The 17072-nt window shown below is 37.4% G+C and overlaps 2 protein-coding genes across 6 annotated transcripts in view; both read left to right on the top strand.

Moving 5' to 3' along the window:
- Positions 1–693, top strand: part of LOC111347334 (uncharacterized) — an 8137-nt gene extending 7444 nt beyond the window's left edge. For both annotated transcript variants that reach the window (XM_088745015.1, XM_088745016.1), the window contains exon 2: positions 1–693. This exon is cut by the window's left edge and continues 455 nt beyond it. In XM_088745015.1, the coding sequence (XP_088601141.1) occupies positions 1–429 (429 nt within the window). In that variant the 3' untranslated portion in view covers positions 430–693.
- A 2073-nt stretch (positions 694–2766) lies between these two features.
- LOC148716119 (hsp70/Hsp90 co-chaperone CNS1 homolog) lies at positions 2767–14441 on the top strand. 4 transcript variants are annotated; one of them, XM_088745022.1, is made up of 4 exons: positions 2767–3012; positions 6741–6854; positions 13602–13763; positions 14010–14441. In XM_088745022.1, coding segments are annotated over exons 1-4 (312 nt in total). In that variant the 5' UTR covers positions 2767–2978; the 3' UTR covers positions 14012–14441. The 4 variants fall into 4 exon arrangements, with proteins under 4 accessions (XP_088601148.1, XP_088601150.1, XP_088601149.1 ...); XM_088745024.1 differs by lacking the exons at positions 13602–13763; positions 14010–14441 and adding exons at positions 9707–9757; positions 12445–13594; XM_088745023.1 differs by adding an exon at positions 9707–9757 and having other exon boundaries at positions 2768–3012; positions 13602–14415.
- Positions 14442–17072: the final 2631 nt, after the last annotated feature.

Below are 17072 nucleotides of genomic sequence, written 5' to 3'. Positions count from 1 at the left end.
GTCGCCTTGTTTCGATATGTCAAGCTATTAATTTCTATCAAATCTCTGTCATCTTGGGTCGTAATTTTTTCCTTGAAAGTAAGTTACATTCTCAGAACTTTGGTTGTAGGATTTTTAAATTACACTAGACTGGACTCCTTAAAGCAGAAATATCCCACTTACGTTTTCATTTTATCTAAAGTAACGGTGTTGGTATTTTTTATTGTTACTTTCGTCAATCTAATGGCGACCCTTTTGGCTCTGAGTGTTGAAATCCGCGAGATGCATAAAACAGATCGAGCTAAGAACTCGCTCGATTTGGATACCATAAACGAACTGCTGGAGGTCTTTGGCACGACTACTTTTAGAATTAAGTTAATGAAATTCTTTTGGGAAAAGTTTTTTATTGACGACAGGAAGATTCTTTGCTTTCATATGCCTTTGGAATGACGTAGAAAATGAAGATCTAAGAATCTTACTTTCGTCCCTAGGCTCACTCTGATCACATGACCTGCGCACTGAAATGACTGTGCTCCATCTGAGCGAAGAAAGTTTTTGCCATTTTTTCTTTTACAATTTATTCAAGTGTGATTTGTTGTTAAGAATGACCTCTTCTGTAGATAATTTTTTTAGCGATCCTACACCGTTCGAATTTTCAAATGGTTCATAATTAAAACCTTTGAAAAGTTTGAGGTAATAAATTTGTAGAATTTACTACCTTGTTTCAAATTTCAATGTTGAAATAGTGCAACATTTCAAAGTATCGGTGTATATCTTAAATTACAAATAACAAAGCCATAGTTTTGCCATACTACAGCAGAAGTGCTCCACTTCCAGTTTTCCGAGTCACTTACTTCAAGCCTACACAGAATATCATGAGGCAGCAACGCCGTCGGCAGTTTCTCTCCTCAGGTCGTTTTCTCGCGACTTTCGGTCGTTAACGCATCTGTTAAATTTTATTTGGACCTTATTACTCCCTCCGAGTTCCTTTGAAACATTCGTATAAGGGATTGAGGTGGTGAGGTTAGAAAAAGCGTATAGGACAGTCGAACGTCGCTCCCTTTTCCCTGACAGAGGTAAGTCTTAACCAGGTCTTGTCTATCGAGTCTTCTCCATCTCGTGTCAATTTTTTTCTTGATGGTAAGTTATGTACTCAGAACTTTAGCTGTTGGGTTTCTAAATTACACCAGGTTAAACTTTTTGAAGCAAGATCATCCCATTTATGAATATGTTATTTTTAAAATAACGGTTTTCGTATTTTTCAATGTTGCCCTCATTACCTGATGGCTACCCTCTTAGCTGGGAGTGTGAAAATCCGCGAGATGCATAAAGCAACTATTGCCGAGAACTCCCTGGATATGGATACTATAAACACGGTTTTGGCAGTTTTTGGCAACACCGTTTTTAGAATTTCCTTAATGGGTTTCTTTGGGGAAAAGTTTTTCAGCGATGATAACAACATCCTTTGCAATTATATTCCTTTGGAGTAAAAAAAAGAAGCGAAAATCACAGGGTTCCTACTCTCATCCCCAGGGACACTCGTTTTCATTTATTTCGAGCTCGAGAAAGTGCTTGTTAAATGTGTTTCTGAGACTTTTTTTAATGACCTCTTAAGTTTAGTGCGTAGAGTGCTTAGGAAACATGCCGGCCGAAGAAATGAGAACCAATAATGTAAAGTTTAGCTAATGAGAACATGTGAAAAGTAAGAGAATAATGTTATGTGAATTAAGCGCTTGAGAAGTACTGTATATCAGTAATTTTAAGGTGTATATATGCAAGAAGTATGCCATGCTTTTTGAGAGATTTCTACTCCAAATGCAGTCCATTAGATTTACTTTGGTTGCTTTTGGCCTCTCACCAGTGGCAGGTATCAACAAAGTATAAATAAAAGGGTTAAGTTTCTAAAGAATCCGCGGTGCTTCAACGGTGGGGGTTTAATGAAATATTTTGGTTTTATCAACTGAGTTGAGAATGTAAAATGACAACCGTACAGAGTTTCCAAAGCGGAATAATTTTCCAGCGTTAGTCCTTTGTCAACTGTACAGGAGGGTTGAGTTTACAACAGCTATCAAAAAATGTAGAAATATGGGTATGTCATCGCCAGATGAGAAAATCTAACAAATCCTTTAAGAGAAAAAACTGGAAACATATCCCCCAAAGTAGTGTGGCGCCACAAACTCCTTCGAGGTCTAAGGAGTATGCAGTAATAAAATGATAAAATTTTATGTTCACGATACAACAAATTTATGTAAATATATTCCAAGAACAATTTGTTTCTAATATTTGTAAGACTTACCTCTTGTGTGTTATTTTAAAAGTGCTGGTGAGATCAGGGAAAAGTGAAAAGTAATAAGATAGTATAGCTTATGAAATTGGAACTTGTGAGAGTCAGGGAACAATGTTAATGCAAGGACACATGAGGAATATTGAATTTTTATTCATATTAATATGGTGTATGGTTAGTTTTTGGGAGCTTTTTTAAAATTAATTTTATTTTTATTTTTCTTAGTTTCTTTGGAACTTTATTTTCCTCTTCAATTTCATGTAGCAAATTTGTAAGATTTATTTCTTTGTTTTAAGTGTGAATGTTGAAACAGTATGAAACACGAATGAAACGGCGCTTTTTTTCTTGTCTGAAAGCTATAATTTGGCCACAATTACAGCTAAAGTTGATACACTACAACTGATTTACGCGCGTCGCCAGCCATTGATAAACTGTTAATTGTTTGCCATTGATTTCAAAGCACCTCCGGTTACGAAGGACATCATATATGCATACTTCAAGCTTGCATTGAGTCATGGTCCAGGGGACTCTTTCTTTCGCAAAGCAGCTGTCATTATGGACAGCGACAGCAAGTTTGCAACTTTAAGAACGCCGGTTTATTGAGATTGTTCGTCCCATAACACCTAGGCCTGTGGAGTCTTACTTGGTACTTTGCCAGTTCTAGTGACTTTCTCTGAAACATTTCTCTAATGGACCGAGGTGGCGCGATCGCAAAATGGTCAAACGTTGCCTCCATTTCCGCAACAGAGGTAAGGAAGCGCGTTTGTATCAGATATAAATTTGGACATGAGGTAAATACTTTTATTTTGAGTTTCTCAGTTTGCATTTTTTTCTTCAATTTTTTTTTTAACTGTCCCAATTTTCCCTGATTTCCGGCAACGAAAGACTCTTTTACTGCCGAGGATTGCTAACTTTTACGTTATTCTCACGTGCTACCGTGTATCGCCGCTTCCTGTTAAGCTACACAATTTGAACTTAAATGTTACAGATGTCGAATGCACAAAATATCGCAGAAAATACGTGGTGTTTACCCTCGGACGAAATAAGTAATTCGGGAGAGTTAAAAGGAATATCGAAATGATTCATTTAATTTATGTAGTGCTAGCGCTGGTGATCGAAACAATCAGTTTCATTTTCGAGTCATGTTGCTAGAGTATGCAGATCGTGTTTTGCACTAGCTTTTATTTTAGGATTATGTATTAACTTTAATAAATTGCTCCCCTATTAACGATGCATCTAATCAAGAAAAGATAAACATTTCAGGCGTATTCCTTGGGATTATGTTTATATTAGTTTGCTTATAACAGTTTATTTTGTACTTTTGATGGACTGTTAGATTCTCCTTGCAGACAATGCATGTTAATTTATTCCCCTATTAAACATTGGAACAAGTTGATGTTTCTTCAAATGTCAACTAGGGTTTTATTCGAAATGTCCTTTCAGTTGTACTCAATTTTCAGAAATCCAATTCAACAACTGTTAATGACTGATTGGTACCTGACTGTAAAGTTTTGCCTTTTGCTATCTGCTAATTAAAATATGATCAGCATCAAGAATCAATAACTGAGTATCTCCAATCAATTTTTTCCTATTAAAACTGGTTTAGTTCTACATTTGTCTGTGTCTGGTGATAATTTACATTATTACATATTGGCAAGTTAAGTCTTGAGGTAAATTCAGATTACTGAGTCATGGTTCTGATTGGTTCTTACTTGGTCAGGATTTGCTATATAGACCATTTTCTTGAAAAGGTCTTACACAATGTATTTTTTCTTGAAAGCCAGAAAGTTCAAAGTAAACTATTTAAGTATGAGTGACATTTTAAACTACTTGCCCTTACTTTGCTTTTTCAAGCCATACATGGAAATATTGACATCCAGTCATTTCTGTGCTGCCACAACCTTGGGCCAATATTATCCCATATGACCCTAATTGTGCTTGTATCTCAGGTTATTTTGAATTCCAGCGTAATTGTTTCCTTGTTGTTCTAAATTGATTGAAATTTTTTGTAAATTTTTATTCGTCTATAAGCCTGGAACTCCATTATAAGCTGAGACAGTAATCTTCAGTCTTTTTTATTCGGGAAGATTCTTAAAACTTGTAAATTGAAAATACTCCGCTATAATTCCATTCTCAAACAGACTGAAAGGGACACAAAAGGTTCGAAATAGAAAAGTGTCTCAATGCAGTATTGCTGTAAACAATGGTGTTGTTAATTAAAACAAACGAAAGAAAATGTCACTCTCAGAAAATATGCATTTCCATTGTATTCACTGAATAATTGAAAACTTATTATAATTTTATTGGTGGTTTAATTGAGAACAAAAGAAATCAATCGAGCAATTTGATCGGATCAAGGATATAATGCAATGCACCAACAGTGCAAATATTCATCTGAGTTCAGATTCCTGTCTCACTCTTTTAAAGCTGTCCTCATGCTTTCAAATTGTTCAAAAGTTTATCAATCATCATGCCTAAAGCTCATCATTATTCATACAATTTTGTGTTTAAACTGAAAATCGCTGTGGAAGCTGAAGCTGTCAAAAACAATTCCACTCCTGATTTGGGACTCATTTTGTGCCCATATCTTACAGCCTCAGTCAAAGCCGACCTTCAACAGTGCCAAGTTGACGTCGTTATTATCACTGGTGGTCTAACTCCCATCCTACAGTTGTTAGACAAATGCCTAAACAAGCTGACAATGAGGACAAACAGTAAAGCCTCATTTTCTATGCACCCAAAAAACAAACGGTTCCTTTAGGAGCCACCAGAGGAATAAAAGTCAATGACCGACCTCAACTTGTTTTGTTATTAATTTTATTTCTGCCTGCTGTATTTCAGCTTATAGACGAATAAATCTGTGTTAATTTCCTTTAATTTTGAATTTGCTGTTTTGCAGAAATTTTGTTTGGAAAAACACTAGGCTATATTAGCCAAGGCCCCTTCTCTAGCTCAAATTAGCTTGGGATTTTGGTAAAGTTTTGTGAAAAACCACTTGGTTTATAGATGAAGAAGTGGTAAATCCTCTTTTGAAGAGAGCTATAACAAGGATTTCATGATATCTGAAAATAATAGATCTTGATAATCAAGAAAATTTAAGACTTGTAAGTTAGTATCAAAGACATTTGTATTGTATTTGTGTTGTATTTATTTGTTCCTCCATTTTAACAGACTAGAGTCTAATGAATAATTACATAAAGGATAAAAGGATGGAGAAGGGTATAATATAGCAAGCTAATTAGATGCCCTTTACTTTAAATTACCTTTTTTCATACAGTAAAAAGAAGTGATACAGCAAGAAATAAGATGCAAATATAAGAGAGAGAGATTAGGGATCACACCTTAAACAACAGATATATATATTAAAAAAAACATGGTCATAGGAAGACATTAATCAGTACTGGAAGGTGATGTAAGAAAAGTGCTCTTTTAAAAAGATTTTTGGTGGGCTTCTTATAGATATAGGAGTATCATTCCAGTAGTTAAGCACCCTATAACTGTTGGAAAGAATTTCCTTATAATTATATTGAAGGGGCTAGGGTTCAGGTGTAAAAGATGTATTTCTAGTGCATAATCATGGATCTCAGATACAAAAGAAAGTGCAAAATTAGAAGATTTTTTTGTCTACAATATGACTGTAGAATAGTTGACATGTACTCAATTTAATTATGTCAGGAAGCTAGGCTGAGGCTTACATAATGGGGAGTAACATGGTCATGAATTGGTACATTGTTGATGATTCTTATAGCTTTGTTTTGTAGCCTTACCAACTGAGACAATGGAGCTTCGTAATTATTACCCCACAATATGCAGCCATATGTTAAATAACGATATACAAGTGCATAGTATACACTTACATATCAATAGACATATCAATAGACATATCAATTTATGCACAAAACAATGGAAATATAAATGATTGCAAGAAAACAATTAGCTATATGCATATACCACCTGTTAAGTATTAAAATCCATTTCAACATAGATCAGCACATATATGAGAACGATCCTTCGCAGTAAAGCACTATTTGAGCAATAGTGAAAATCAGACCTGAAAAAAAAAAAAATTTCAGACCTGAAATTTTTTTCAGGTCTGATTTTCACTATTGCTCAAATAGTGCTTTACTGCGAAGGATCGTTCTCATATACGTCTCATAACCGCAGTTCACACATATGTTTCATATGTTTGTTGTTGTTTGATTTATCATCTACGGGTTTATATCAAATTAATTTGATGGCCTGCTCCCAGTTGGCTTGTTAGCTCAATTGGTAGAGCGCTGCACTAGTATCGCAGAGGTCAGTGGTTCGAGTCCCATACAGGCCTGAAATTTTTTTCAGGTCTGATTTTCACTATTGCTCAAATAGTGCTTTACTGCGAAGGATCGTTCTCATATACGTCTCATAACCGCAGTTCACACATATGTTTCATATGTTTGTTGTTGATAGATCAGCACACTTAAGTGTATTTATATTTCAGTGTTTTTCCTGTGTTACATATATGAAGATCAGCATCAGTTCAAGTGGAAATTAAGTAAAGGTATACCAGTACATCTTCGACAAGTTTTGACCAGGATCCCAGTTCAAAAATCAGGTAAGAGAATTTTACTTTCTTTTGTAAGATTTGTTTTTCCTGAGAAAGGATTTAGCCAAAAACTCTCCCCTCTAGGGGAGACATGGTGGCCTAATTGTTAGTGCAGGTCTCTGGACTCAGGGTCGAGAGGTCTGCATCTGCAACCTGGCCAAGGCATTGTGTTTTATTTTTATACAAGACAGTTTGCTCTCAGAGTGCCTCAGTCTCCAGCCAGGAGTGTAACTGGGTACTAGTGAATTGTCAGGGAAGCCCAATTAAATGCTGGTGGTGTTACTGTGGAATAGACTGGCATCCCCTCTAGGGGGAGTAAGTACTGCTGGTAATGCTCATACTCACTTCATGCAAGGAAGCCAGGATAAGATTTGGCTGGGTGGGCTAGCACTGCTCTGATTCAGACTTGATCTACCTTAATTATAATTACCTCCATCATTCTTCCTAACAGCCTCCTAGTTTAAATGATTTAAATTGCTGTGGTGAAAGATGAACTTGCAACACAGAGATGCTGATTCAGACTGGCAGGCCCAATTTTTCATCATCAGGACTGTATTTTAAAGGAGAAATCCTATGAAACTTCCCTGTAATATGGAAACACGAAAATTCCAAATATTTTTTACATAAAAACTTGAAATGTTCACTAGTTAATCGTCTCTGAATTTTTTTTCCGAATTGTTACACTGGAAGATCGTCAAATTCGCGATTTTCTTTTGACCCGCCATTAGTTTACGTAATCAATTGCCAGACTCAAGAAGACTGGGGCGAGTTTTGAGCGTGACGTAGATTACTCATATGACGCGCCGTGCTCGTGGCTAATCCGCTTCAAACACATTCATCAGCCTTGCATTTACTGTCAACTGATTTCAATTATTCGTCCAAGGTGGAGTTCCAACAACTAGCTGACTGTTTAAGTCCATAAATGCTCTTCTTCAGTTTGCAAACATGAATTTGGTCTGTCAGGATCAACAAATCTTTCTGGTTTATTATAGATATCAATTAAATGTAAATGTAGAATACTATGTGTGACATGTAAATTTCACAGTCCAATGAACCGAATCAATCAAATCAATCAAAGACTTTATTTAAACACGATAGTTGTTAAAGCGACTACACGCTTTTGGGGTCGTGCGTAAAATGGAATAAAATGAAATGTAGTAAAATAAAGTAATTAAAGTAGCCTATCAAAATTATAAGATCTAAAGATATTTAAAATTGGGATCCTTAAAGTTCACTGTCTGTGGGGAAATAGAATTAAAGTTCAAATTTAAAAGTGCCTTTGATTTGTAGGCTAACGAGGAGAGCTGCTTAATGGTTATATTTCTTAAATTTGATTCTTGGAGAAGTGTGTTAAAAACGATAGGTCCTCTTCTGGAGAAACTGTTTTTCATGTAATATGTGTTGAATTTTGGTACTTTTATGTTGGCATTACTTCTTAGATTTTTCTTAGTATTCACGTCGACTTCTTCGGTGGTTTCTAAGATGGATATAGGTACAGTCTTCTTATCTATTTTGAACATCAGTTTAGCCAAATTAACTTTATATGTGGTTTCGATAGAAGACCATCGAGCTTTGCGTAGCACTTACCGTTCAAAAAAGCAGTTTTTACACCCATTTGGTGTATCTCCAAATCCTTTGCGTTAGCTAGGGCAAGTAACAATCTCACAGATGTATAACAAGCCACTGGTGAAAATACTTCTTCATAATCTACACCTTTGACTTGGGAATAACCTTGTGCAACAAGTCTGGCCTTAAAACGATCTATGGAACCAGCTTCATTACGCTTGGCTTTCAAGACCCAGCGAGATCCAACAATGTTCTTTCCTTCAGGTGGAGGTACCAGTTCCCATGTATCATTCTTTATTAAAGATGAGTATTCAGACTTCATGGCTTCTTTCCACTGGTCAGAATGTTTACCATTCAACGCTTCATGAACTGTGTCTGGATTGGCAATTTCTGAGTCAAAAAATAGGCAATCATAATCTTGGAATTTGTTTGGCATCCTTCGCTCCCTCACTGGTCCTAAGTTTCGGACTTCTTCCAGGAATGCATCTTCATATGTTCTTCTAACTGGTTCTTCTTCCTTCAAGCTTTCTCTGGGTGGTACTCCCACTGTTTCAACATTCTGCACAGGTGCGGGTTCAACATACTCCTGAACTGGAGGTTTAACATTGTCTTGAACTTGAGGAGCTTCAGGTAAGAGAGGTACGGGAACACTTTCATTTTCTTGGTTCACATCTGGGTAAATGAACTTCAAATCTGCTTGGCCAGATTCATCTGGTTTGACCTTCTCGTCAGAATGATCACAGTTCTCTTCCAAAAATTGAACATTGCGTCTTACGATAAACTTCTCCCAATCATACAACCTGCAACCCTTAATACCACATGAGGAGGATAACTAACAAAAATTGCTCTGTAGGCCTTAGCATCCAGCTTTCTGCGCTGTTCATCTGGGACATGTACATAACTCGCACAAGCAAAGACTCTCAGATTAGAAATGTCTGGTCTTCTGCCAAACAAACGCTGAAATGGAGTTTAATCTTTCAACGCTGCTGTTGGACTTCGATTGTGAAGGTAAACTGCTGTACTGCAGGCTTCTGCCCAAAAGTCCAGCGGTAAGTTGGCTTGGTAGACCATCGATCCTTCTCCCTCCATTATTGTACGATTCAATCGTTCAGCAACACCATTTTGGTGTGGACAGTATGGAACGGTGAACTCGTGCAAGATCCCCTTGTCTGCAGAGAATTTAGTGAACTTCTCGGAAGTGTACTCTCCTCTACTGTCACTTCTGAGGATTTTAACATCTTCCTCTGCGAGAATGTTCAGTTTCATAATCTGATGACCAGTATGTTTCTCAACAGAATTCACGTATCCATGAATTTTGATAGCACATCACTCTTGGATTTAATGAGGTAAGCAGTGAAGTATCGTGAAAAAATCATCCGTGAATGTTCGCATATATTTGCTGCCGCCTTTTGATTTCACTTGCATTGGGCCACATACATCGCTCAGGGGCGGATCCAGTAATTTTTTATTGGGGGGCTCCAAACTTTGGTTCAGAAAGGACTGTTGGAGTCTTTTGAGGCAAATGACTTCTCCCCCACACCCTCCCACACCCCCATCCCACCAGTCGCGGTGGCACGTTATAATTCCTTGGCCGCTTACTGTTTACTTGGATTCATTAAAAAGATCAGCCAGTTAAAAAGTGATATACGATCCTGTAAGAATTTCAATTTCAAAGTTGTAAGCGTCAGGTCTGTTACGAGGGGGGGGGGGGGTTCGGACCCCCCGGACCCTTCCCCTGGATCCGCCACTGTCGCTGTGAACAATTTCGTATGGTTTGCTTTCCCTGTGTTGGCTCTGTTTTGGGAAGGGCTTCTTCTGTATTTTTCCCAGAGTACATTCACACTCTTTGTGAGATTGGGTGTCAATATCATAGTTCAGCCCATCAACCATTTCCTTTTTCATTAGCTGATTCATATAGATATAATTTGAGATCACCCAACCGAAGATGCCAAAGTACAGTTGATTACATGGTGTACTGCTTGCTGTTGAAACTTGAGCGTACTCGGCAGAATTGACTATGTAATTTGGATATATCAACAAAGTTGAAATGGTAAATTGGCCACCGTAACGATTACAAAAGCTGACGTTTCGAGCGTTAGCCCTTCGTCGGAGCGAATAGAGGAATTGTGGTTTGTGTTAGCTTTTAAAGGCAGAAAATAAAGCTACGTTATTGGTGGGAACATGGTAACGAGAAAAACACGAATAAATTATTGCAATGAAAAGCGTTCGTTGATCCCTGTGGGATTTAGACTGCCGGTTTGAAAGATGAGCTTTTGTTCAAAAGTTTTACGGCTTTCCGTGCTACCTAAATGTAAGGAAAGACCGCAGATTGCCATATGTTGCTTAGAATGATTAGGTAAATTAAAGTGTCTAGCGACTGGTTTTGATGTGTCCTTGTCATTCTTTTCCACGTCTCGAAGGTGTTCTCGGAATCGGTCACCCAGTCTTCTGTCTGTCTCGCCGATGTATATCTTTTTGCAATAAGTGCAAGTTATGCAATAGATTACATTGGCGGAGTTGCACTTGAAGTGATCGGTGATCTTAATGGATCGTTTAGGTCCCGATACTTTATCAGTGTTGTGAATGAAAGGACACGTTTTGCATCGTACACGAGCGCATTTAAAAGTACCTGGTTGGTCATTAGTCTGAAAAGAGCTTCTGACCAAAACATTGCCTATAGTTTTGTCGCGTTTGAATGAAACGAGCGGAGGCTGCGAAAAGAAAAGAATTGACTATGAATAGCTTATCACGCAATAGAATTCCAATAACAAATTCTTGGCTATTCTTCCGTACCAAACATTTATCCCTGTCGAAGTATATTTCTGTTCCCATCAATGCCACTGCAGGTACCGAAAGTAAGTTTTTGGTCAGTTTTGGTACAAACAACACTTGATGCAGGTCAAGAACAATTTTACGGGTACTGTTTACTGTTGGGAGTTTGACTTTTCCTTCGCCATATGCAAGAATTACGGTGCCGTCGCCCAGGTAAATACTTTTGGCTTCTTGTTACTGAACATAGTTCTCTAAAATGCTTTTGTTGCTTGTCCTGTGCTTTGTCGCTGCTGAGTCAATAAACCATTTATTTGACTGATTCATCGTGCGTGAGATTTAAGCGTAACTCCTTCGAGTTCGGCCATATTGGAACTTTCTCTTTTAGCAGTGTTCTGTTTGTTGTTGTACGGACAGTTCTTTACGATATGTCCATCCTGGTTGCACTTGAAGCATTTAACATCTTTGTGTTTATCACTATCATCATGGTTTGATTGAGGATTGAAGTTAAAATTTCTAAAATCGGCAACTGCGAACGTGACCGCGACCGCGACCGCGACCGCGACCAGCTCCACCACGTGGTTGAAAACTTCCGCGGTACGAAGATTTTCTTCCGCTGAAAAAAAGTAGCGAAAAGCATTCTTTACAGCTGCAGACGCATCAGCTGCAGAAGTTCAACATACAGAAGGCCAAGAAACAGCTGCAGCTGTTTCTTGGCCTTCTTGAGTGAAACCCCGCAAACCACGCTCCATTAAAACGAGCTTCACGTTGTACTTCCATGGCTGGTACTTTCTCCCGTTCAACTTGTCGATCTTTGTGACCCCTGACAACGACATATCCGCCATACGCTTCGGTAAAATAAAAATCACGTAACTTACAAAATTGGTTTAACTTCCTGGGGCCCATAACCTTTTAAAAGGACTAGATTTATTCTGAAGTAAGTTACAGGTCGCGGGATAACTAACATGAACCAGAACAAGGATAGAACGGAACAGAGCTAATGTAAACGGAAGATCACGTGTCGTAGATCATTCTTGAACAGCATAAATTATCATATGTAATTCTAACAGTCTTCTTCAGTATAAATATCTTTTATTATTTTGCCACTTTAATATTGGTATTATATTAATTTAATGTATTGGCTTATTATAATTTTGTGTTAATGTATCCCTCCCATTCTCAGAAGGGAAAAAATACAAATTTTGCAATTGGGCATGTTGAGCTGGTGTTCATTACCATTTATAACCATGTATCTTTATTTCAGGTCAGGATAAACAGCAACTTTGTAAGAAGCTTTTTTCTTACAGTTGCTATGGATACATAAAGAAGTCTAATTAAGATTCCATGCGAAAATGAAGACTTAAAAGGAAAATATAAAGACCTGAAAAGGAAAATATAACTAGGGAGGACACTTTGCAAAGTGAGCCAGGTCCAACTTTAGCCTCAATGTTATCTGGCCTGTTGTTTGTCTCAGGGTTTTTATCTCAATTTTCTTACTTCTTGTACTCAGTTTGTTTCAAAATGGGGAATACACTTTCTTCTTAACAACAACCACAACAAGAACTGAGTCTGACTAGTTGAATGTGCTTTCAACCAAAGAAACATCTGTTAGGAATATTTTGTGTGGGGAGATTGAGGGGTGGGGGCCGCAATCATTATTATCTTAGGTACAGTATTTTATTATCCAACTACGCTCCGTAGAGTACAAATAACGCCATAGACGAGTACAAATATCACGCGGTATTTGTATTTGTACTCTAGAGCACCGATTAAACAGGTTTTCTCGCATCGCGCAAGCGAATAATTGGATTGTACTTACGAAAAAAAAATGGCGGACAATTTAAATCATATTTCCGACGACGAAGAGTCAGAATGGCTGGCAAATATAGATTCAAGTTTATTTGATGAATTGGCGAAGAAAAACATCTAGACGACCAGGAAATTCCTTCATTTATTGAAGAAAATAGAAACAGCAACACGACAACGCGCCAATTCCGTTCCGCTTCGCATAATTCTGTCACGCACTCCCCGTAAATAAATATCCGCGAAATTCGCCCGCACTGAAATAACAGTTTGGCGTGTTGGAAATAAATAACTTCTTAGAAGTTTTGTTGTGTAGTATCGCTGAGTATTTTTACTTCTTATTTGTATTTTAACGAGCCCTACGGGCTCGTCAAAATACAGCACAACTCGTAAAAATACTCAGCGAGACTACACAACAAAACGTCTAATAAGATACATGTATTGTCAAGGAGGGGTGGGTCATGGGTCCAGTCAGGCAGGTGCTAAGATGGCAGCTCAGGCACAAAAGAAAAAAAATCTGTAGATTTTAAATCTCCAGATTTTGGCAGCTCTGCTTTTACACTTAAATAAACTACCCTCAGAATTTGACACAGATTATTTTCTATTTTTTCTTTGCGGCCAGAGCTGATGTTTATAGGAATCAGGGTAATGAGGCATTTAAGAGAGGAGATTTTCTCAATGCTATTCAGTTTTACTCAGAAGGAATCAAAATGAACTGCAATAAGAAAGAACTGAAGGCCAAACTGTACAACAACAGGGCAACTGCACATCTTAAACTTTGTAACATAATGAGCGCTTTAATTAATATACATTTTTTACTTTTTTGAAGGACTGTACTTTTTTGAAGGACTGTAATTTGAAATGCCCAAAATTCTTCAATAAAATATACTCGTATTTTAGGCTGTTAAAGATGCAAAGAACTAACTTCTTCCTCCAGAAGCCAAAGTGCATCCAAATTTTCCTAAAAAAAATCTTAAAGGTGGTGGGTTTGCCACAGTTAATCAGAGATATTTATTCTAAAAACAGGAAATCACCAGGATACACTAAGGGATTCAAAAGCTGCCATGGAGCTACATCCAACTTATCTCAAAGTAATATTGTTAGAGGTTAGATATATATATATATAAACTTTGTAACATAATGAGCGCTTTAATTAATATACATTTTTTACTTTTTTGAAGGACTGTACTTTTTTGAAGGACTGTAATTTGAAATGCCATATATATATATATATATATATATATATATATGTATATATATATTATGTTTGTGTTTTTGTGATAGAGAGAAAAAAATTATTACTCCAAGAATAGCCTTTAAATAACAGATCAAGACCGCTCGATTGTACAGCTCTAGAGTACTGTGCTTGACTTTCCATCATGATGAGAATTTTGAGTTGAATAAAGAACTTAGTGTTGAATGCTATACAAAATTCAGCATGATTTTAATTTCCTTTTGCTCAGTGAGTTAGTCAATGGTGTCAGATATGTATAAAGTCACTATATAATCTAGCTGTTTTTAGAAGCAGCAAGGGCTTAACTTAACTCAAACATGTAAGGAGACTTGTCTTCAGATACAATGAAATATATGAAGTTCATATATTTTGAACTGCGGTATTAGATACGTATGATGCACGATCCTCGCAGTAGATAGCGCAGTAGATAGCAATAGCGAAAATCAGACCTGAAAAAAATCAGGCCTGTACGGGACTCGAGCCACTGACCTCTGCGATACTAGTGCAGCGCTCTACCAATTGAGCGAACAAGCCAACTGGGAGCAGGCCGTTAAGTTGATTCGTAATAAACCCGTGAAAGTGATAAATCAGATACAATGAAATATATGAAGTTCATATATTTTGGATACGTATGATGCACGACTGCATCATACGTATATCACTTTCACGGGTTTATTACGAATCAACTTAACGGCCTGCTCCCAGTTGGCTTGTTCGCTCAATTGGTAGAGCGCTTCACTAGTATCGCAGAGGTCAGTGGTTCGAGTCCCGTACAGGCCTGATTTTTTTCAGGTCTGATTTTCGCTATTGCTTAAATAGCGCTATCTACTGCGAGGATTGTGCATCATATGTATCTAATACCACAGTTCAAAATATATGAACTTCATATATTTCATTGTATCTGATTTATCACTTTCACGGGTTTATTACGAATCAACTTAACGGCCTGCTCCTAGTTGGCTTGTTAGCGCAATTGGTAGAGCGCTGCACTAGTGTCGCAGAGGTCAGTGGTTCAAATCCCGTACAGGCCTGATTTTTTTCAGGTCTGATTTTCGCTATTGCTTAAATAGCGCTATCTACTACGAGGATCGTGCATCATACGTATCTAATACCGCAGTTCAAAATATATGAACTTCATATATTTCATTGTATCTGATTTATCACTTTCACGGGTTTATTACGAATCAACTTAAAGGCCTGCTCCCAGTTGGCTTGTTAGCTCAATTGATAGAGCGGTGCACTAGTATCGCAGAGGTCAGTGGCTCGAGTCCTGTACAGGCCTGATTTTTTTCAGGTCTGATTTTCGCTATTGCTTAAATAGCGCTATCTACTGCGAGGATCGTGCATCATACGTATCTAATACCGCAGTTCAAAATATATGAACTTCATATATTTCACGGGTTTATTACGAATATTATTTCACTTTCACGGGTTTATTACGAATCAACTTAACGGCCTGCTCCCAGTTGGCTTGTTAGCTCAATTGGTAGAGCGCTGCACTAGTATCGCAGAGGTCAGTGGCTCGAGTCCCGTACAGGCCTGATTTTTTTCAGGTCTGATTTTCGCTATTGCTTAAATAGCGCTATCTACTGCGAGGATCATTCATCATACGTAGACTTGTCTTCGTTCTTCAGGTATTCAACTTCAGGTGCTATATATGTCATTATAATGATATGACTATAAAGATTGCATGAGTAAATCTTTGTAACCTTAGTGAACTTCAAACCTTATTTTGCATCACTACTTACATGTAAATCAAGCAATTGGTTAAATAGACTAAATATGTTAACTCCATAAACTGAGGCAAAACATAAGTACAAAAGTATCAAATAACATTTTTTACGTGTGTATTTTGATTAAGCTTGAAACTTAACCAGCTTATTCCTTATTATGCACCGTGCAGATTTAATTCAAATTTGGTGAAATTGATGGTCATGTTCGGCTTTAATTGAAAAAATGTATCGCAATCAAAAAATTATAAAAAGGGGGTTTCCTTTCTCTATTTTTGCATTGCATATTTTATTCTATTTAACTCACAGTTATCAGTTTGTGAGAATAGTAAGTCCCATTCTAAATGTTCTTAAAAGTTTGTGTTACTAAGTACTTGCTTTTCCTCATAATGAGTACTTATTCTAACCGCCTCCCGGTTAGCTCAATGGATAGAGCGCTGGACTGTTGTGCGGGAGGTCGAGGGTTCGAGCCCCGGCCGGACCAACACTCAGGGTCTTAAAATAATTGAGAAGAATTTGCTGCCTTTCTATAACATCAAGAAATGGTTAGATATTCTAGTCTTCTCGGATAGGGACGAATAAATGGAGGTCCCGTCTCCTGCAGGGTTGGGGTAGGAGACGTTAATTTCCCACACACGAGATTACTGTGTGATGGATGTCCTCCCCTGGGGTGGGATGGGTGGGAGGGTGGACTAGCACGAATGGTTCCTATGTTCCTTTCTAGTCCTTCCCCACTGCAAAACTTAATGCAGTGAAAATGGACTAAATTAAATTAATTCTATGAATTAAAATTCTCTTAGAAAATGATTATAATGTTTAGAGTTTTAAATTCCATTTTAATGCAATCTTATTTTATTAGTACCAAGATTGCCATTCTAAGCATAATTCCAGGAAGTAAATATCCAACATGATGTTACTGAATAGACCTTATGCTAAATGACTTCATATACTGAGAACTCACCCCCAGGCCTCGTTTGCACTATTTTTTCCATATATCTTTCCTTTTTTCATGTTGTTTTTGTGTGAGTGCGCTTTTCATTTCATTGTCTTGGGAATACTTTCTAATGAAACTTTATCGTTTTATCAAACACTTATCTGTCCGTTTTAAAGAACCGGGATAGAGAG

Source organism: Stylophora pistillata, chromosome 14 (genome assembly GCF_964205215.1).
Source record: "Stylophora pistillata chromosome 14, jaStyPist1.2, whole genome shotgun sequence".
Taxonomy (NCBI): Eukaryota; Metazoa; Cnidaria; class Anthozoa; order Scleractinia; family Pocilloporidae; genus Stylophora; species Stylophora pistillata.
This window is presented reverse-complemented; position numbering and strand designations above follow the sequence as displayed.